We start from the raw sequence: 22,591 nt of genomic DNA on the forward strand, positions 1-22,591 counted from the left end.
GGATGAGTTTATGCATGTTTATGACAATGATCTAGAGAGATCTTAGGGTTTTAACAGGTAGCCCTTGTTAACCCTAGAATTAGGTTAACATCCACTCTCATCACTTGTGACAAAGAGAGTGCACGTCTCACAAGAGACCGTCAAGGGTGGTAATTGATATTGATGATGAGGCCATGCAATGACCAGAGTACAACACACATGTAAGAGATGCAAGTATTTTGGGAGGCCACAGAAGATCAATTTTAAAGAACATAATACAAGCAAAACTCCAGAAAGAATGCAGAAGTCACAGAGGGCAATTGTCATTGAGCACAAGGTGAATGAAGCAATGTGGGCAATCCGAAGGACATGCATTGGTAACAAGGTCACATACAGCAGAATGCCTCGTGGGGCTAAGAGGTGTGGGCAACACATAGTCAGATCTGCTAAGGGTGTGCCTGCACCTTCCTTTAAAGGCTATCGCAAGCACCTTAATGGTCTCATTAGACAATGGATGTGGTTCTACCCTAACCATGTGCTTCATTGCTATATAGTGGACAACAACATAGACCCAAAGCCCAGTCCACCACCCAAGATATGGCCAGTTGCTATAGGAACAAACCTCACAAACGAGGAGGTCTATTCATTATGGGAAGGTGGATACCAGGTAGAGTGCAAGAATGTAGAAGTTGTTGTGCCCACCCCATCATGTAGCAGTGGGCCTTCAAGGTTCTTTACAACTGCAACTTTAAAAGATCTGCCATTGTTGAAAGGTTGGCGATTTCGAGTGTGTGATCTATGGCTAGAAGGTGCCTTGGATTATCCCATAAGTGAAAGCATGGGAAGTTGAAGAGCCATATATAAGGCTAGAGTGGCACCTTGTTATAATCATCTCCTCCGGCTGATGTTTTGGGAGGCAGCTCACCAGGAGATGGGAGCCCGGTGGAGGGATGCTGCAGTGCCCGTTGGGGGTGTTCGTGGTGCTCGATGGTGATGCGTCTCCTACGTGCGTTAGTCTTCCCCGCTGCGCATTCTAACATGGTATTAGAGCCCAGGCGTGTATGGTCCTGGGCGACCCCCTCGCACCTCGGCGGTGGCTTGTGGAGCTCGAATCGAGGGAGGGTGTTGGAAGGTTGGCGATTTCGAGCGTGTGATCTATGGCTAGAAGGTGCCTTTGATTATCCCATAAGTGAAAGCATGGGAAGTTGAAGAGCCATATATAAGGCTAGAGTGGCACCTTGTCATAGTCATCTCCTCCGACCGATGTTTTGGGAGGCAGCTCACCGAGAGATGGGAGCCCGGTGGAGGGATGTTGCAGTGCCCGTTGGGGGTGTTTGTGGTGCTCGATGGTGATGCGTCTCCTACGTGCGTTAGTCTTCCGCTGCGCATTCTAATAGCCATATGGGTCCACTACTAACCTAGAGGCTGGTGGGTCAAGCATGCGAAATGGCATAAGAGTCAAGTACCGCACATCAATATCAAAGGAAGCAGCCCGAAGAAAATAAAGGCTGCTTTGAAAATGAAAGCTACGGTGGTAGAAGAAGTGCAGAGAGTGGAGCACAAATATGAAGTTTTCAAAGATCAAGTCGCACGAGGATGATGCACACGTGGGAAATATATGATGTGTGCTAGGCTTAAGCCAGAGTGAGAATATGTTCATCCACCAACCTATCCTATCTAACTAGGAGCTTTACAAGGCTTTGTCTCGTAGGAGAACATACCCTAATTTAGAAATTTGAATGCAAGGATAATCAGTTGAGCTTAACCTTTATGAATGTCGCCTCATTGTAGAGGGTTCTATTGTGCAATGTCTATCTCCTTCAAATACGTGCTTGCTCTTTCCCAAATAAGTTCAAAATATGCATTTTTTATTGTGGTGCCGAAATTCGAGGAAAGAAACCTTTATAAATAACAATAAAAAAATATTTTTTTTAAATTTTGAATGTTGAACCTCTCCCACTACTATAAATATAGAGGCAAGCTCCAAAGCAATTTGTTATACAGCATTGCCACCAAGCCTTGTTAGAAGAGTAAAACAACCCAAACCCTCCTTCTTTTTGTTTGTGATGGCCTCATCAAATGTTAGCATTGAAGTTGTTGCTGCGCGTATCGAGAGGGAGGCCACCGATGTGGAGATCAAGCAAAAGACCATGGATGGTACACAATCATGGAAATGTCTCACTTCCTTTCCACTTCCTGAAAATGATGAAAAAATTTCTCAAGTTAAGGACAAAGTGGTGGGCTTAATTGCAATTTGGTGAGTCCATGGTTTTATTCATGAATCGTTTGAGCATGTCTAGCTAGAAGAAGTAAGGAAAGGTACGAACACCGTTCGCTTACTTTGTGCCTACACCCCAGAGAACAAGCGAGGCCCATAGTAGTAAAGATGGTGTACGTGAATGAACTTGGTTTTATTTTCAGTTTGAACCAATAACCCCAATGTAAAGGATGTGATAATGGTTTTCGCATTTTTGTATTTGGAAGGTGTACTGAATGAACTTGGTTTTATTTTCAGTTTGAACCAATAACCCCAACGTAGAGGATGTGATGTTGACATATGTTTATGTGTTCACTCCCGCTGGAGTAATTATGTCATGTTGCTCTCTCTAACTTGCTTCACTCCTCTCTCTATCTTGCTACACCGAATTTCAGTAATTGGAAGATGTACATTAAAAAACTAGGTTTTATTCTTTGTTCAAACCAATAACCTTATTTGTAGGCCCTCTCTGTCTTGTGGAGGGGGGAATATTTTTGGAATTCGCTTGGCCGATTCCCAAAAAGCGCTCGCTCGAAAATGCTTGAAAAAAAAGTCATGCCAATGTACCCATCAAATTTGGCTTATTCACCAAATATAATAAGGCTGAAATAACAAAATGATTGATGACGAGTAGGTAGTGCCGAAGCTTATTAACTGAGTACACCATGCCTAAGTCCTCCCTCTCAATTGTAAAGCAATAACTTTCTACATTGGAGATCATCCTAGCATAATAAATTGGTCAGTACCATCCTGGACAACATGCCCAAGGCCTCCCTCTCAATTGCAAAGCAATACTTTTCTACATTGGAGAGCGCCCAATTGTCATAATAAATTGGTTAGTCCCATCCTAGAGAAGGGTACTACCAATTGCAACATTTGATGCATTCACAAAAACATGGAAAATTTTGGGCCAACTGGAGGTTGTACAATTAGAGTTGCTTTAAATTATGGAACGCCTTATCGCAATGCTTAGAGCAGACGTGTTGTGTAAGGAGGTACAATGGAAATGCTATATGAGCTAAATAGCAAGGGAACTGGATATGCCATTTGATCTAGCCACGAAACCTTCCCAATTCTTTGCTAGTGTGTGGAGCTTGTAATCTCATGATATGACTATCACCTTTTGGGGATCAACTATTAACCCTTCTTCCGAAATAATATGCCCCAAGAGAGCTCTGATGGTTATTGTAAAAGCATACTTTGCCTAATTATTCAGCTGCATTGCCACTTTTATAGACAAAGTGTCTCTTGTTACTTTTATAGACAAATAATATGCCCCAAGAGAGCTCCGATGCTTATTGTAAACACATACTTTGCTTGATTATTCAAGATGCGCTGCCTAGTCCCCCGACACTTTTATAGACAAAGCATCTCTTAACACTTTTCTAGACAAAGTGTAAGATGGTACTCTGAATGCTTCCCAAATATACCGAATCATCAAGACAGACCCTCATGAAATTTGTGAGAATCATGAAAGATTTCTTGCACCATCCATTTTGAAAGGTCGTCAGAGCATTTTCAATCCGAATGGCATGGCATTGAAAGCAAATACTCCCCATATAGAAGTTGTTTTCTCTTTGTCTTTTGGAGTTATCTAGACTTGGTTATACCATTGAAAGCATCCAAAAATGAATACATCTCGTGTCTGACCACCTACCAATGCATCCAAGAGAATTTGTGAAGGGTAACGAGAAGGGTTATGATCGTGGAAGAATTTGACTTCCTACTATAATCCACATATACCTGTAACTTCCCATTCTTCTTGGGCACGATGACAATCAACAGTACGCATCTTGCTTTATCTATTAGATAAATGAAACCCACCTGTAACCAACTTGTATATTTATTCTTTCGCTTGTTTGGCATAATGAAGTTTATATGGACGGATTGGGACTGCATCTTCTTTGAGATTAATCTTGTGCTGATAGGAAGCTGGTGTCGATGCCCCTCATATTTGTATAGCTCCATGCAAATACATCTTTATGCCTTGTTAACAACTCCTGCAATTTATCTCTCCATTTTGCAGTAAGGTTAACGCTGATTCCAACCATCCAAGGAGTCATCACCCAAATGCATGTCTGAGAGTTCATCTTAATGCACCGATTGCTTTTTGCATACTCTTCTCATGGGCTTCTTCTATAGCTATCAAGGCCTTTATTTCTTAATGGACATTTGCTTCTCTAGCCTCCTCTCCAAAATCTTCTTAGCCAAATTAACTGGCTTTGTCTGCATATAAACTAGGGCGATTGGTTGTACCCATTGTTAGCGTCCTCTTCTGCATTGAAATTGGGTCCCTTAGACCCCAAGGAATAGATCCCACAAGGATCTTCCTTGCACAAAGTTAGATGTACAAAAGAGATGAAAAAATCCCTCAGATTGTATCCATAACTTGTTTAGCCACAGTGCTCCTCCTCCATCTTCAATCAGTAGCGCCCAAGGTGACAATTTGAATGTAGCAACAAGAGTGCATCATATTTTGGAATTCTTACATTTCCAAATGAATTATAAGCTAAAGGAAAATCACAAATTCACGTAGTCAATAAAAATAAATTTAATTATGAATTTAATGAATAACGATAAGTTAGGGTTTTTTTTATCAAGCGCAAATTAAAAAAAAAAACAGAGAGCTGCCCAATGTGGTATTAGCCATTGCCAAAAACGCGGCCAGCCATAGCCATAGCCATGGCAGACACTCGGAACAAGCGCAAGTTCGATGACAGCGGTTCAGGCGTGTCATATAACAGGGTTCCCCCTCCTCTCAGCGACTTTGAGCTTGCCAAGCAGAGGGCGGCGCAGATCGCGGCTCGCTTCGTCTCACAGGACACAAAACGATCTCGCCTCGAAGATTGCGACCCGGACGACAGTACTTCCCAACAGGAGGAAGACACAAGCGAGGGTATGCGTAACCAACCCTAACCCTATCCGTAATCAGGTTTGATTTACATTGGAGTTTCATTTTTCTATCGTGTGGAACTAACCTAAGTTCCGTTGTAAGGCTTTTGTATCCGAATTGGTGGAGAATTGCACCCTAACCCTTGCTTTTTAGTCCTCGTGAGGGTTAATCCTCATTTGAGTTCAACTTGATCATATCATAACCCTAGATTTTATGTCCTCATGATCTTCACTCAGTTTCAAGTTCATGTATAGGGGAGTGACCGATTAAGTGCTCTTCCCAGACAGCTCACTTGTGGGGTTGGCAGGTGAGCTTTCTGACGACAGGCAAGTTTTCTGACATAGACATCAGGAATCTGCGTAGATGTTCACAGGTGGGCACAGGGGATCGTCAGTCATGCAGAATGTTCAGGCTTATGTGGAAGATCTCGATTCCTGAAATTCTTGCAGGCAGATTCAGCGGTCAGGATTAGTCCTCTGCCTAAGAGTTCACCCATATCCCACCCACCAGAATCTGTCATTTAAACCATAGATTGACGGACCCAATCTTGCCTATTTCCTTGAATGACCCTAACAGGAATTTTGTTCTGCTCATTAGGATTGGAGTGGAAATTCATGTAATCTGGTTGCCTTTGAACCTTGTATACATTATTAATTTTTGAATATATAAGTAGCTTTATTCTGCTGTCATAGCCAAGTATGCATTCAGACATCGGGCATAGTTACATTGTAGTATTGTTTCAAAGTCATCTCTTGAACTTGTCAGACGTAGCAAATATGACTGCAATAGCCAAACCACGGTGAATGATGTAGCCATGTCGTTGCAGCTTGGGAATGGGTAACATGTGTTGCTGTAAACTGCGAGGTTGATTAGCCATTTAAAACCACATGTGAACTCTTCACCTGGCCTGTTTTCATGACAATGAAATTAAGAACTATGACCAAGGCCTATGTGTTCTCAACGCACACATGCAACAAAGCACTTGTGGGGATTTTTGAGATCCCATTACCAATGCCAAAACCTTTGATTTATTGCTACCATGCTCGGGGGGATGTCTCAGGTGATAGAGTGCCTTCTATCTAGCCTTCTGACCATGAAGGGTAGAGGGTTATTTACATATAAGGCTCCTTGAAGACAAACACAACAACCTCAAAAGTTGTTGGGGAGGTCACATAGGTGCCAATAGAGGGATTTCATTTCAACAAGATATACATCTGCTGCTTTTTTTTCATTTTCTCAATCTGAAAATGAGCTTGGGAATTCTGAACTTGAAAGAAGCTCCATAAAGATATCAGGATCACATTCTCCTATCTGGATTGCCATCTCAACAGTTGAGCCTGCAATTTCAATGCAAGTCAGTACAAGGGACCTTTTTGGGAGAGCTAGCAAGTTCACCACTTAGCCATGAGGAGTGCCTCAAAGCATGAAGCAAGAAAACGAGAGATGTGGTCTTGTACTTCTTATGCTCACTATTTGGGTGTGTAGCTAGAGCAAAGTGAATCTGGTAAGGAATGATGCTTGTGAGTATCCACCTATGAGACCCTTCGTAATGTGTGCATTTTCAATTGAGTGTTCTTGAACTAAAGATTTCTTAATTCTTAGTAACTCTTTGGCAGTAGTCTAACCTCATCATAAGTCAAGCGCAAGATCGATGACAGCGGTTTGGGCGTGTCATGCAACAGGGCCTCTCAGCGACTTTGAGCTTGCCAAGCAGAGGGCGGTGCAGATTGCGGCTCGCTTCGTCTCAAAGGACACGAAACGATCTCGCTTCGAAGATTGCATCCCGGACAACAGTACTTCCCAACAGGAGGAAGACACAAGCGAGGGTATGCGTAACCACCCCTAACCCGAACCATAATCCCAACTCTGGGTTTGATTTACATTGGAGTTTCATTTTTCTATTGATAAAGTCGTATGTAACTAACCTAAGTTCCGTTGTAAGGCCTTTGAAGAGGGTTTATTTGATGTGTAGGGGAATGGCCGATTAAGTGCTGTTCCCAGACTGCTCACTTGTGGGGTTGGCAGGTGAGCTTTCTGATGACAGGCAAGTTTTCTGACATAGACATCAGAATTCTGCATTGATGTTCACAGGTGGGCACAGGGGATGTCAGTCATGCAGAATGTTCAGGCTTGTGTGGAAGATCTAGATTCCCGGAATTCTCGCAGGCAGATTCAGCGAGGCAGATTCAGCGGTCAGGATTAGTCCTCTGCCCATCTAGACCTAAGAGTTCACCCAAATCCTGCCCATCAGAATCTATCATTTGGACCATAGATTGATGGGGGCCAATCTTGCCTATTTCCTTGAATGAGAGAATGTGACCCTAGAATCAGAGAACTCACCCTAACAGTAGTTTTGTTCTGCTCATTAGAATTGTAGTGGTTGTCAGAAAAGATGATGTAGTAGGCTGTACCAACCCTTTAATGCTTGATATATGCCCTGAATTTTACAAAAATGATGGGGGATTTAAGATTAATGCTCTAATTAAGCAAGATTTGGAGGAATTTTGAAAAGCCCCAGTTTTTAACTTTTGCAGAGACTCCAATTAGATGAATTTTACCAGATTTCTGGAATGCTCCAAAATATGTTGATGTGCCAGATCAATGGGACCCGGCTGTCCTCTCTCCTGTAGTCGCCTCTGGTGTTGTGCCCGAATGTCCCTGATCATATGTCGATGTCTGTGGGAAGGTGGGCACTCGTGGATGCCGCAAGACTCGAATCTCCTCTACTCTCCTCAAAGTGACCCCAGTGGGATCTGGCATGGCTGTCCTCTGGAAGAAATCGGTCAGCTGAGTCTGTCGGATCTGGGCTCTCCTCTCTCTTGACTGGATTAACTTTTCTCTGTGTCAGTATATCTCTAGTAAGAAGCGCCCAAGTACTTGTTGGTCTGATATCTGCAGGATGGACTGAAAAGATGTGTCTGCTCCTCTGAAGAGAGTAGGGTAGGTGGCTCTGATCCCATCATAATATGGACATCTGCATACAAAGTGTGACTCGCTCTCCACATCCTCTCTGCGTAATTTGCATAATCTCTCCTCCCGCGGGATGCGGGCTGCTCGTCCAGCCTCAATCTCCAGGGGGTGTGATGAAACTCGGAGCTGTCCAATCACTACTCTCAGAGCATGTGGAAGATATAGATCCATGTAGTGCGGTCTCTGAATGACACCATCATAAGTCAGCATCAAGAAATGATCTCTGTAGTATGCTGTCTTCGTATGGAGAGGAGGCTGTGATGGTGTCACCCATGTGCGCGTGATATGTCTCTGAATTAGCTCCTACCTGACGACTCTATTCCTCTCAGTGTGTGAGAGGGAGAGGTGTGGGGCATGTAGATCATACTGGGTAGGTGGTAATCGGTCCATATCATACCCAAAACTCTGGAGCCACTGGACTACCTGTGTATACCATGAGCAACTGTCCCCTGACTTTGCAAGCTGCCTGGATGCCTCAAAAACAATGCGCGGGAGTCGGTCCACCGGCATGTCACTGAGTCTGTGCAAGAAACATATTGTCTGAAAGAGTGCCTCCACTAGCATCGATGGTGCAGCAAACTTTGCTCTTACAATGTCATGGGGAACGGATGGCTTGCTACGAACCATCCGGGATAGTAGTATGACGTGTGGGTGCTCTATCTGGCTCCATGTGGAGGCTGCCAAGCCTGGTGTCCAAATTGGGGCTGCGTACATCAGGGCTGGGGTGACTAAAGTGTCAAAAAGCCACCCTTTTGTATGGGGCTCCTGGAAATGTGCCTGATGGCTCTGTCTCTCTATCATAGCCAAGGCTGCATAGGCTCGGGTGAGTCGATCATGGGCTGCTTGCATCATAGAGAATCGCCCGGCTCTGTAGGTGAATGTAATCCCCAAATATACATAAGATGTAGAGACCTCTACTTGGCTGCCCTCAAACATATAAATAGATCTCCTTCTTATTGCTGGCGATGTATGGAAGATCATAACCTTGGTTTTCCCAAGGTTCACTGTGAGGCCTCTGTTTCTGCAGAAAAGCTCTAGAGCCCCTAGATACTGCTGAAGTCCCTCATGTGTCTCTGAAATCAAGATAATGTCATCAGCATATAGCATAATATGTACCTGTGTGTCCGAGATGTGCCCGCCGACTCCACCTCCTCGCTGAATATAGTCTGCTACCTCGTCGATGTATAGCCCGAAGAGGGTGGGAGATAGTGGGCATCCTTGCTTCACACCAATGGTTCTAGCAAAGTCTGCAGACATACCTCCTGGGCAACTCACCCTGGCTGCCACATGCTCATAAAGAGCATAAATTCCCCACATCATCTCTGTAGGTACTCCCAGTGTCATGAGTCTCTGAAAGAGCCGCTCTCAAGGAACCGTATCGAATGCTTTGCGGAAATCCACAAAGCAGCACTGTAAGCGCCTGCCCCAACTCCTGGCCTGCTCAATCGGTATCTTGAGAGTGAAGACATGGTCAATGGTGGAGAAGCCGCGCCGAAAACCTGTCTGTCCAGAGGGGCTTGGAGACCGTTGGCCTCTGCATAGTGACTAAGCTCTGCCTCCAATACTGCCCCATATAATTTGGCTAATGTATGACCAACCATGATAGTCCTATAGTTGGCTGGGTCCATACGGTCCCCAGCCTTATGTAAAGGCACTACAGTATGCATAGTCCATGTCTCAGGCAAACCCTCTGCCAGAGCTCTATTAAAGAGCCAGGCAATGAAAGGTGACAGAGTCTTTGCTGCATATATAAGGTGCTCTCCTTGGAGGCATGTGCGATCTGCGGCTCTTCCATACTGTAATCTCCATATAGCTCTAGTGACCATCTTGCGTGAAGAAAGTAGGGGCTGTGGGGAGCCGCTCTGATGGCTGAGGGATAGGTGGCTGGGCTGGGATCTGGTATGGAGAGAGAGCAAACCAGGAGTCCAGGTGACCTATAGATGGGACTAGTATTGGTATTGTCGAAATACGAAGGTGAGAGGCTTGAAGGGCTAGCCCTCCACCTTCCTCATAAGCCATGACAACCTCGGCCTCAGTGGCCCAAGTGACAGTGCCCCATATAATAGTATTGAAAGAGGCCTTGTCCAGAGTGAAGATGAAGAGAATCTGCTCCCAGAATTGCTGAGCCTTCGAGCAATCCTAAAGCCAATGTCGTTGAGAGTCCTGGGGATGGCCACATCTCGGACATGATGTTGGTCTACCGCCAATGGCCAACCACGTGCCAACCACCTAACTCCTATGTGCCAGCAACCACAAAAAGAGGGTGATCTGTCGAGGTCGAAAACTGTCCCAGAGCCTCTTCCAAAAATCTGAGAGAAAGCGTGGTGAGAGGCCTTGAGACTGCCAATGTCCAAGCCTCTCTAGCATGGCGCCTGTGGTAATAATCTCATTGAAGGCTACTCAAAGGCCACCTTCCATTTGATCCTAGTGATGAAGAGAAAAGGAAACTGGAAGCCCATCCGCTCCTGGACATTTACCCCTAGGGAGAGCCGTCAAGCCTCTGCCAGTTGAAGGGAGTTAGTAGGAGAGTCCGAAGATCGGGGGAGACGACCTCTCTCGTGTGCCGCTAGACCCGGTCTCTCGCATCCACCACCTATGAGGATAATGGCCCCCCTGTGAGAAGGGATCTGAAAAAATATGTGGCTATGGCTCTCACATGGGGGGGGGGTGTCAAAAATGAAAGATCCATCTTGACCTCGCAGCCTGCGAATACCATCCGTCCGCCTAGGGGGGCCTACAATCTCAAAGAAATCCCTAGTGACTTTATCGTCGGCCAGGGTCCAGAAGGAAGCTCTGTGTGGGCGGCAAGCAGCTGACCTCAATCCACGGGCTATCTGGGGAACTCTTCTGAAGACGCTGGAGAGAAGCAAGGCCCCGACAATCTACTTCCCGGACCTTCGAAAGGAATATCTTCCTCTTCTCCCGGTAACAAGTGGCCTTAAACTGCGAAGCCTCTCCAGAGACAATGCCACACGTCACATCTATTCCTTGTCTCCAGGGAGCCCCCATTTTGCAAAGAGTTGAGCACGCTGCCCTCCCATGCCAATGCTTCATATGCACGCAGATGGGACATCTCACTTGAGCCTGTCCTCGTCGACAGTCCAAGAGACCGCCCCCAGTGGTCCCCCTTGCCCCCGCGGGGTCTTGCTCAAATCCTCCTCGAGGGGCTAGGAGGGAAGTTGGCCCTCAGGCAGCAGAGCAGAGCACCAGGATCCGGCCGCGGCCAACACTAATGTTGGAGAGTGGCAGACCGTTGGCCCACAATGGAGCTGCGGGCCGACCTCCAGAGCTAAGTGACGCCGTCGAGTGCGCCAGGCTGGCGGAATACATGATGATACGGTTTCGTCAAAGAACCATTTCGAGATTTATCGCAGCACGGTGATGGCTCCCCCCAGTCACCTGGAGGAACCCACCCCCACCCCCCCTGGTTTGAAGGCTGTTGCCCCGCTGAGATTCCTCTTCAACTTCCTAGTTTGCAGTGAGGCGTGTTGGCCCCACCGAGCCTTCGGCGGGCCCTTCCTTGCACCCTTCCTCTCATGAGGGTTCCTCCATTCTGCTTCCCTCTCCCTCCTTGGAGCTTCCCCGTCCACCTCCGTCTCCCCCCCTCCCCTCTCCTCATCCCCAACCCTCATCTCTGAAGGTGGTAGAGTCGCAGAGGAGTGGTCGGAGCCCAGAAGGGTGGAGGGGTGGAGGGGTGGAGGTGGCGAGGAGGCGGTGTTAGCAGTCATCTCCTGTCTGAACACTATGTCAGGGCCTCTATTGTGGGTGTGCCCACCCAGTTTTGGTGTTTCCCCATTTTTCCTCATGTCCATGTATTTTTCCCATTTTTTGCTAGGTGTGGGAGGTTGTTTTCTGCTTGTCGGCTGTATTAGATGCTGGCCGACTTGACTCTGCTACCCGACCTGACCTGCAGTAGTGGCCGACTGGTTTTTCACTTGGCCGATTGTGCTTATTGCTGGTCGTGAGCATCTTTGCTGCTGTCGGCCTGTTTTGGGCCTGGCCGACCAGCAGCGTGGGGCCATATAAAATGGCCCCTTGCCCCCCCACTCTCCATTCTGTATTCCGGGATTTATTGGTGTATATAGCAGAGTTACAACTTACACTAGCTTCTCTCTCTCTTTCATCTGTGTATTGCTCTCTACAGCAGTTGTCTTCATTTCCACTGTGCATTCTGACATGGTATCAGAGCCCCAGGTGGCTTGAAGCTTGGAGGCAGTGGGACGTTAAGGGTTTGCTGATTGCAGACTGTTTTGGGCTGTACGGGACTTGGAGATCGGGTAGAAGGCATCCATCACTGTTGTACAGCCACCTTGCATTCTATTTGCAGCCTCTTCTTCTTCTTTTTTCCCACCCACCCTACACTCCCCACGTTCCCGGTGGACCGCTAGCTTGATGGGAACAACTACGGCATATGGAAGGTAATGATGGAATTTGTTTTGGAGTCCTATGACTTGGCTGATTTCATTGTTGTTGGGGTTCCACAGTCGGAGTTGGAAGAAGGGGAGTTACCCTCTATTCGGAAGGGACGGGAGGCATAGGCACAGTTATGGGATTGTGTTAATGCCCGATTCCGTTCTTTCATCTTCCTCGATTGCACACCACAGGTGATCAATCACATAAAGCATATGACGCTGGCCAAAGGGATTTGGCAGCATTTGGCTTCTCTCTACAACAGGGTATCACCCATGAAGAGAATCTCCTTGGAAGTTCAAATGTGGGTGATGAATCCTGCAAAGTCATCAACGATGCGGGAGCACATCAACAAGCTGCAGGCTCTTCAACAGGAAGTTCTCCAGGCGGGGAAAGAGATATCGTCAGAGGATATGGGCAAAGGGTGAAGGAGCTGAGAATTAGGGTTTCATGTGGGAGACACACACAGAGAAAGAAGGGAGAGAGAGACAGAGACATGTGGGGATAAGTCAACTCAGCGTATGAGTGTGTGACTCCCCTATCACACATGTATATTTGCACTAGTACACATAGTGCACTTAGTACATTAAAAGTACTAAGTGTACTATGTACTATAAAACACATGGGCTAGTACACACTATAAGGGTGGGCATAATGCCTTTACCCCAACAACCTCCCACTTAAAGTCAAAGTGCCCTTAAATGAAGGAAAAGAAAAATCAGCATGTACATGATAATATACAAGGCCATATCAAGGCTGAAACTGGCCTCATCCAATGCCCATCAAGTGTCTGCAATGAGCAAATCGCTCTGGAGGCAAACTCTTTGTCAACAGATCAGCCGGGTTGTCATCCGTATGAATCTTGACAAGCTGAATTTGCTTGTTCTCTATCACCTCTCTGATGAACTTCACATCCACATGCTTCGTCTTTGCATGAAAGACAGGGTTCTTTGCCAACTGGATGGCACTCTGACTGTCACAATGCAACAATGGAATATCCCCTGTATAACCCAAATCAACCACTAACCGAGATAGCCATAATGCCTCCTTGCAAGCCTCTGTGGCTGCAATATACTCGGCCTCTGTAGTAGATAAGGCAGTGCACTTCTGCATCCTGGATATCCATGACACAGCACCTCCTGTGAATGTAAACACATAACCGGTAGTAGACTTCCGGTTATCTGGATGACCGGCATAATCCGAATCCGTGTAACCATGCACTAATGCATCCTGTTTGCCAAAGCAAATGCACATATCCTGTGTGCCCTTCAGGTATCTCATGACACCTTTCATTGCTTCCCAATGCTTCTTGCCAGGGTTGGCCATGTATCTACTAACCACTCCCACTGCAAATGCAATGTCCGGCCTGGTAGCAACCATGGCATACATGAGACTGCCACAAGCTGAAGCATACGGAATCTTGGCCATATCAGCCCTGCCACTATCTGACTGTGGGCTGTCCATAGCATTGAGTTTCACATATGGAGGCAAAGGAGTACTAGTCTTCTTCCCCCCGTCCATATTGAACCTCTGCAAAACTTTGCCAATGTATTCCTTCTGAGACAAATACAACACATGCTGATTTCTGTCCCGAAGTATCCGCATACCCAAAATGTGATTTGCATCACCCAAATCCTTCATATCAAAGGTCTGATGCAGCCTCTTCTTCAAGGCATCCATCTCTTTACGAGATTTCCCGGCAATCAACATATCATCAACATACAAGATGAGGATCAATAGACTGCCATCCAAAGCTTTCTTGGTGTATAAGCAGTGATCTATGTCACTCCTCCTGAAATCTTGGGATTTCATGAATGTATCAAATTTATGATACCATTCCCTTGGTGCCTGTTTGAGCCCATAAAGACTCTTTTTCAGCTTGCATACAAGCTTCTCCTTTCCATTCACTGCATAACCCTCTGGCTGTTGCATATATATCTCCTCATGGAGATCACTGTGAAGAAAAGTAGTCTTCACATCCATCTGAATCAAATCCAGATCATCATGAGCAACCAAAGCTAATACAGCTCTAAGTGTGGTCATTTTGACCAGTGGAGAGAAGATCTCATCAAAGTCCACACCATATTCCTGCTTGAAGCCCTTAGCCACTAACCTGGCTTTGTATCTTGGCTTTGCATCAGGTGCAATTTTGAGCCTGTAAACCCACTTGCATGGCAAAACCTTCTTGCCTGTAGGCAAATGCACCAACTTCCATGTTCCATTTTTGTGCAGAGAATCCATCTCTGACTTCATAGCACGCTCCCAAAGAGCCTTGTCTGCCCTCTGTAAAGCCTCCTTATAACATGAGGGCTCCCCACAGTCAGTGAGCATCAAGTAGTCAACCCCTGGAACAAACCTGTCAGGGGGTCTAGAGGGTCTTGTGGACCTCCGTACCCAATGATCATCATTTGCAGGTTGCTGTCCAGCCTGCATATCACCTATTGGTGGCTCTTGTTCCATGCCATAAGGTTGAAAGATCATGCCCGGTATCTCCTCTAACTGTGGGATATCCATAGGGATATCTTCTGCCATCTCTGGCTGTCCATTTGGACCATTTACAACATCATTTAAGGGTTGGTTTTGTTGCTGTAATGGCTGATTTACAGCCCTTTGTTGTTGTCCATGATATCCATCATCATCAAAGATGACTCTGCCAGGCTCCTGTTGCCTTGCAGGCTCCTTATACATGCATGTTTCATCAAAAATGACATCATTGCTGCGTATAATCTTTCTATTCACTGGATCCCAAAGTCTATACCCCATTTCACCTCTGTCACCATATCCTAGGAATATGCATTTGTGAGACTTAGGATCAAGTTTGGTGCGTATTTCCCTGCGTATGTGTACGTACGCAACGCAACCAAACACTCTCAAGTGCTTGTATGACGGAGACTTCCCTGTCCATACTTCCTCTGGCACTTTCCCACCAAGCCTCGTGTTAGGTGACCTGTTTATAAGATGAACGGCTGTCATAACAGCTTCAGCCCAAAAACCATGAGGTAACGCAGCTTGTGACAACATAGAACGGACCTTCTCCTGAATGGTCCTGTTCATCCTCTGTGCTGTCCCGTTTTGTGGAGGATCATAAGGAGTAGAGAGCTCCCTCTTGATGCCTTTAGCATCACAAAAGTCCTGAAACTGTTTGGACATATACTCTCCACCATTGTCGGAACGCAAAGCCTTCAGTGTTTTACCAGTTTGATTCTCAACATGAGCAACAAACTTCTCAAACACTGAGAATGTATCACTCTTCATGTCCCTTCTTGCCACAATAATGGCATTCCAAGTCCTTTTTGGAGCGGGACTTGCTCCTTCCCCGTTCTTCACTTTTACCCCTTTGCTGGGATCTCCCACGTGCATTCATTGCATTGGACTTTCCAACAGAGTTGTTCTTCCTGTTCATCTCCTCTTGAAGGAGAGCACCCCCACATCTGCATATGACAGCATAGCATTTGAATTGCTAGTGGCTGTCGTGAATGTGTCCCAACTCTCTGGCAAAGTGCATAAGAGAAAGGTGGCTTTGAACTCATCGTCCATTGCCAACTTTTGATTGATGACCTGGCTGACAACACCATTAAACTCATTTAGATGGGCTGTCATAGACGCCCCTTCCTTCATTTGAAGACCTATGAGTTTCTTCAACCAATACACTTTGCTTGAGGCACTTTGCTAGGCATACAAGTCCTGCAATCTTTGCCACATTCCCCAAGCTGTCTTCTCTTCACGTATGTTGAAAAGTAAAGTGTCTGACACAAACAACATGATAGTGGATCTTGCTAGCTCATCCATATCTTCCCATTCTTCAGCAGTAAGAGAAGCGGGCATTACACCCCTTTCTTTGATGGGCTTGTGCTTCTTCTTCTGGAGCAACACATTATAGCACTGGGTTTGCCAAATGTCATAATTATGTGAGCCTTCAAGCTTCTTGATGTGAAGCAATGAAGAGCTCTCACCTGTGGTTGCCATAACAATATGCAACCTTTGTCAATGCCTGACTCCCTGCAAGATGTGCAAACACTGCACCAAAAGCACACAAAGTGCTCACAATTGTTCTCCCAAAGTTTATCTCCCACTGTGGAAGCACGAATGCAACTCTACTCCCACTGAATGTGATAAAATCACCAAAATCTGGTTGCTGCAGATTTATGACAGCACCTTAGATGTGCTCTGTTCCCCTTCCAAAGTACTGTACAACAGTACTAAGTGCTCACCAATGATGTACCAAATCTGTACCGGCAAGTACAGCAGCTGAAAATGAACCTTTTCCTCACTCAAATCAATGTACAGCCATGCCAAAACTTGTACAAAGTTGTACCAAATCTGTACCAGCAAGTACAGCAGCAATAAATGCTCTCCTGGCTGTCCAAATGAGTGAAAATCAGACCTTGATAGTCCCCACCACTGCATACAACAGTCCCAGACAGAAATTGAGCAAAAGCCCCTTGACTGCAAGTGGATTTCTGAGGGTTCAAGGCATAAAAGTCTTCCCTGCTGCTTTGCCAAGCTCAACAAGCACAAAATCTTGAAAAGCCCCTTGATTCAAGATCAATTTCTGATCATGAATGGTACATTAATGCACATGAAGGCATCCAGAGTCTTCACAATGCTTCCCCCTGGCCACATATACATCCAATACATAGAAGCCCCTTGATTCACAGGCACATTGAGTGCTTGACAGGCATCAACACATTGCCCATAGCATCAAATGCCAGTGCCTGCATGCAAATCAATCCAATTGACACAAAAGCCCTTTGATTTGCACTGCAATTTCCTGCAATTTTGCCCCAAATGTGAGATTGCTCACATCATACAGCATGTATGAATGCCCAATGGCACAATTACATCAAAAGCCCCAAATTTTGACATCCAATTTCCTGCAAATTGACGCGGAATGTGACCAATGTCACCTAATTGTTGCCAATTTTGCTCAAAATCTGAGCAATTTGGACCTGTACCTGCTCAATTGATGATTGTACCTGCTCAATTGATGATTGGACATGCAAATTCCAAAATTGAAGGCAAATACCTCTGAAATCAGCTGATTTCTGTTTCAGAAAGGGAGGAGTCGTATTGCTGACTGTGTAGGTACGGATGGTTGCTGCTGTGTTCGTGCATATGGCGGTACCTGGCGACTTTACCCTTGGCGGGCAAGCATGTTGGAGGTGAGACCAGAGAAGGTGACGAGGAGCGAAGCGAACTGGCCCAGGGCCAGCGCCCCAAGCATGCGATAGAGCTCCGAGCTTTCCATCGTCCTTCTGCTGCTGCGGCTCATAATTCCCGCGATAGTCTTAGCGTCGATTTGCGCTGCCCGCCGAGCAATGAAGAAGCGATGTTACCAGGCCGGTACTACTGTGGAGGCGAGCTTGATTTTGCCAGAGGACAGGGGCAGGCGCACACCATATCTACGCGAGGACGCCAATTTTGGGAAGCTGAGGCGAGTTGCGCTATCGAGATCGGCGACGTTGGAACGGAGTTTCTCCCGCACGGTGCCCGACTCCTCCAGTTGGCGCGAAACTCCTTAAACTGCCGGTGCCCTGTGGTGTGCGTTGCTACGCCTTTTGGCCAGGCCCTAGTGTATGCGCAGCTATGCCTTGCGGTGGCCAGGCTCCACGATGGTGGCGAACCTTGCTTGTTTAAGCGCAAACAGGCTGGCGCACTTCTCCAATGCTGGCGTACCTCGAGCTGGTTTGCCCTGTTCTGCACACAGCAGCTTCACATGTGCCTTAGCACCTACACAAGCTTCTGCCCACGCAGCACACCCAGGCGACCAGTTCTGATGCAGCACGCAGGTCCGTACAGTACACGCAGGCTCTAATACCAGTTGAAGGAGCTGAGAATTAGGGTTTCATGTGGGAGACACACACAGAGAAGAAGGGAGAGAGAGAGAGAGACATGTGGGGATAAGTCAACTCAGTGTATGAGTGTGTGACTCCCCTATCACACATGTATATTTGCACTAGTACACAGTGTGCACTTAGTACATTAAAAGTACTAAGTGTACTATGTACTATAAAACACATGGCTAGTACACACTATAAGGGTGGGCATAATGCCTTTACCCCAACAAAGGGAAGTCTTCATCGAAGAAGCCTGATTTAGATCGAGAGAAACTGAAGGTCGAGAGGACTTGTAATGATTGTGGCGAGAAAGGCCACTTTTGGAGGAAGTGTCCCAAGCGGATTGGGAAGAGTGCTGATTCTTCAGCTTCAACTGCAAAGACTAGCCTTTGTGCACTTGGAGATGTTGGAGACCGATGCTTCATCTTCTTCGAGCGAGGAGGCGTTTGGCTTCACCGCCACGGATATTCGGGAATGGATTCTTGATAGTGGTGCTTCGAGGCACATGAATCCTTCCCGTGACGTCTTTCAAGATCTGAAACGGAAGTGAGGTCGCATTTTCATTGGCAACAATTCCACCATATTGATACACAGTGAGGGCCGGATGGAGATCATACCCGATGGCAGAGGGGGGAAGCATTCCTCTCGTGTTCTTTACATCCCAGCACTTGGTTTTCATCTGTTTTCAGTGCATGAGGTGTGCAAGACTGGTTTCTGGGTGGAGTTTGAGGAGCATTCTGTTGCTCTACGGGACCGTGAGACTGGCTAGGTTGTTTGGGAAGGCGGCGTGGAGAATGGTATATATAAACTCTCCACACTCTCCTCTTTGACAGGTTCTTAGATTGGTGATTTGTGGCACTTTCAGTTTGGCCACTTGAATGTGGATGCGGTGCGGCGAGCTTTCCAGGACCAAATGGTGGTAGGCTTACCAGATGTTGGCAGCAAGCAAGGACGCTGTAGTTCTTGCATTCATGGGAAGCAGCACAAGGAATCTTTTCCGAAGCAGGCTTCCAAGCGGGCTTTGAAACCTATGGAGTTACCAACACACCATAGTCACCAGAAATGTTTCGGGGTTTTTGAGGTTTCGAGGCAAAACATTTCGGCCTTCGGCTAAGAAACGTCAAGGTTTCGGATTTTTTTATATATAAATACAATAAGATGGTGTAGAGCTTATAGTTTGTTTGTAGGCCAAAGCTTGAAGGTTTAAACACACCAAAGATAAGAGAAGTCATGAATCACGACCAAAAGTTAACTAGTAAACTTTAAAGTCCTAAGACTTGCGATTACAAAATGAAAGAGAATTACATTTTAGTGAACACTATTATTTCATACATGCCAATGAATCAATGATGACTTGACTTTCAACTCTGTAATGATCATAAACCACTTCATAAATAAAAGAGGAGACAAGTGTAGAGTCTATTAAAGAAAGCATAGCAATATGCGTTTCATGGTTCACAAATCACAATGGAGTCATGGACCAAGAATCAAATCCAAAAAACTACATAAGAGAAATTTGTAGTACAAAATGTGGCATAATGCACTAGTGTCTATATGTGGGCAACATGCTAGATAGCAAAAAGATAAAACTAAAGTGTGCAGGCTCTGGGCATCAAGGCTCGCGCTCATCAACATCACTATTAGAGTCTGATGAGTCTCGCATCATCGCTTGCATGAGAAATGAGCCACCACGACAAGCTCCTCGTCGATAAGCAACAATGCTCCGCTATGTGGCATCATGACCATCTACATCGATAGAACTACCCACTGGTTCAATCGGATCTGGAAGTGAAGGCTCATTAGCTTGAAGTAAGTGGCGCTGGACGCCTAGCACGAGCTTGGGCACGAGTCACATGCCTAAAGCGCATCATCCTCTCGAAGAAAATCGTATACCAGCTACTCATCTGTACGTGTCTGAATGAACGAGAGATCAATATGCTCCCCACGTTCAAGGCCAACCTCTAGCTTTGCAAGGATCTCTCTATCGATCTCTTTCACCTTCCACTGCAAGGCGTCTCCATCACCTTTGAGCTTCTCAAGAAGACGAAGATTGGCATTTACATATACCAACTTGCCTAATTGACTTGTGCTAAGCCTGTCAAATCAAGTATGCACAAAGAAGCAAACTTAGTAGTTAGAGTAAAAAATATTTACTTATTGCATAGCTCAAGTAATAAGTACAAAGGTTAGACTCTAGAGAGCGCTCAAAATTTCAAATTATATTTTACTTGTTTCTCTTTTTTGTGTGAATGTCAGCACATATGCTCCATATGCGTTCTGCGGCACCACTAGTGCAATCTTGGGAGAGTATACGAAGAGCCAAAGACTGCAACTCGGGAGACAACCGCCCATGAATCTCCCACCAAGTGACTGCAAGTCTTCTATCTTCCTCCTTCAAAGCAAGCTCTGGGGCAAACTTCTCTTGATTACCCGCAAACATAGTTGTCATATGGTACGCGTACGGTACGGTATGGTGTACTTATGGTACGATATAATTCATATCGTACGATACGATAAATACGGTGTGTGTTTTTTAAGATGCTAAAAACACACGTAAAAACTTGAAAACCACTTGCATTGTCATTTGAAACATCATCCACATGCATTTAAATCTTGAAACAAGGCACAAGACTCAAGTCTTGACTCTCAAGTTAGAGCAATACAAGTCGAGAGTTCAAAGTTGTGACTCGGAAGTATGAAGACTCAAGAGTAGGCAAGTCACAAAACTTAAAAACTTAGAAGTGCCAGCATTCAAGTCTGATTGAATTTAGAACAAAAAAAAGTAGAGGCTAATAGAGCATATGCCATAGAGGTCCAATTTCCAAAATACATATCTAGACTCTAGATAGTCGAGACTAGAACAAAAAAGAAGTGAATAGTGGTAGGACCCACGTACTAGGTGGGCTAAGGGGAGATATCCTCATCAGAGGAATGATCTGATGCAAGGAAATCCTCTAAGGCATACTCCTCCTCTGTCTCTTAATCAAAAATGAAGTCACCCTCACTAAGAAGGTTACCCTCATCATCATACTCCGGCTCTCTAAGCCCCTCAATGGGAGGCACAAGGTCATCCTCGTCCATGGTAATGAAAGCAACCAAGGACTTGAACAAAATTCAAATGAGGGATGAGAAGCCTTTTTTATAAGGCCTTATGGCTGCTCCCAAACAGCTAAAAACGGTAAAAAACGGTAAAAAACGGCTAGTTTTTCAAACTAGACAAGATGAGCGCTGTCGACCGTACGACACCGTACGGAATCGTACCGTATGAACCGTACCGTACGAATACGTTCGTACGGCGTACGGAAACAACCATGCCCGCAAAGAGAAGAGCTTGCTTTTCAATTCTACATACAATTGATTTTACATGGAACGTGAGTAATAGATTTGGAAAGTTGAAAAAGACAAGTAGGAAATCCAAAGCAAGCTCTTCAAAGTATTTACGAGGATTGTTCTTCGGATGTGAAGACTCTATCCAAGTATGAAGTCCATCCGGAACGTAGTGTCCTATCTTTCCAATGAACACATGGAGTTTTGGGTTTATTGAATTTGGGATGAAGCATGTAGGCAACTTTATGTATGGGTCTATGAAACCAACTTGATCTTTCATTCCAAATGCAAGTAAGATCTCTTGCTCTACACATGTAATGAAGATTGTTTTCCATTAGGAATGGCATTAAAACAAATGATGCATTGATGCGGCATGTGCTAACAAACAATGAGAATGCATAGTACTTACCGTCCTGGTGATAGCCGTGGGCATTTAGTCATAGACTCACCAAGACGATGCATGTAGTGATAGACGAAGCTCATGGTCGACCCTTCATGATCAAAGAGTTGTATAACAAAGTAAAGAGGTGCAACGGCCTCCTTGATGGTTTCCGCCTCTTCCCAAAAATCGTTGCTTAGGATGGATGTGTTGTTGAATGAGAAGCCCGTCGGATGAGTTGCTTCCTCTCCAATCATTCCATGACTCACTACATACAAGGCGACGAAGCTCGGCCTTGGTTTGGACCATCCTACAATGCAATGATGCATGTCATGCTTCTTCGCTTATGTGACAAGATAAAATCTAAAGCAATAGCAAGTCTAGCCTTTAAGCTCTTGCGAAGTGCTTCAAATATAAAATGACATACCTTTGTAGCACTAGAAAAAGATAACCAAAGCGTGTCGCGGCGGGCCTCACGAGCTCGTACTTGCAAGTTGCTCTAAAGAGAGCCAAATTGCCAATGCTTGTGGTCTTTTTGT

The 22,591-nt window shown here is 45.7% G+C and overlaps 1 protein-coding gene across 1 annotated transcript in view; it reads left to right on the forward strand.

The window, feature by feature from the left end:
• Positions 1 to 4,814: 4,814 nt before the first annotated feature.
• Positions 4,815 to 22,591, forward strand: part of LOC147635372 (uncharacterized) — a 28,952-nt gene continuing 11,175 nt past the window's right edge. The window contains exons 1-2 of the mRNA XM_086802630.1: positions 4,815 to 5,132; positions 6,812 to 6,955. Coding sequence (XP_086658756.1) covers positions 4,919 to 5,132; positions 6,812 to 6,955 — 358 coding nt within the window. The 5' untranslated portion in view covers positions 4,815 to 4,918. The remainder of the gene's footprint in view (positions 5,133 to 6,811; positions 6,956 to 22,591) is intronic.

This window comes from Cibotium barometz, chromosome 9 (assembly GCF_041138505.1).
Source record: "Cibotium barometz isolate CiBa-2024 chromosome 9, ASM4113850v1, whole genome shotgun sequence".
Lineage (NCBI taxonomy): Eukaryota > Viridiplantae > Streptophyta > Polypodiopsida > Cyatheales > Cibotiaceae > Cibotium > Cibotium barometz.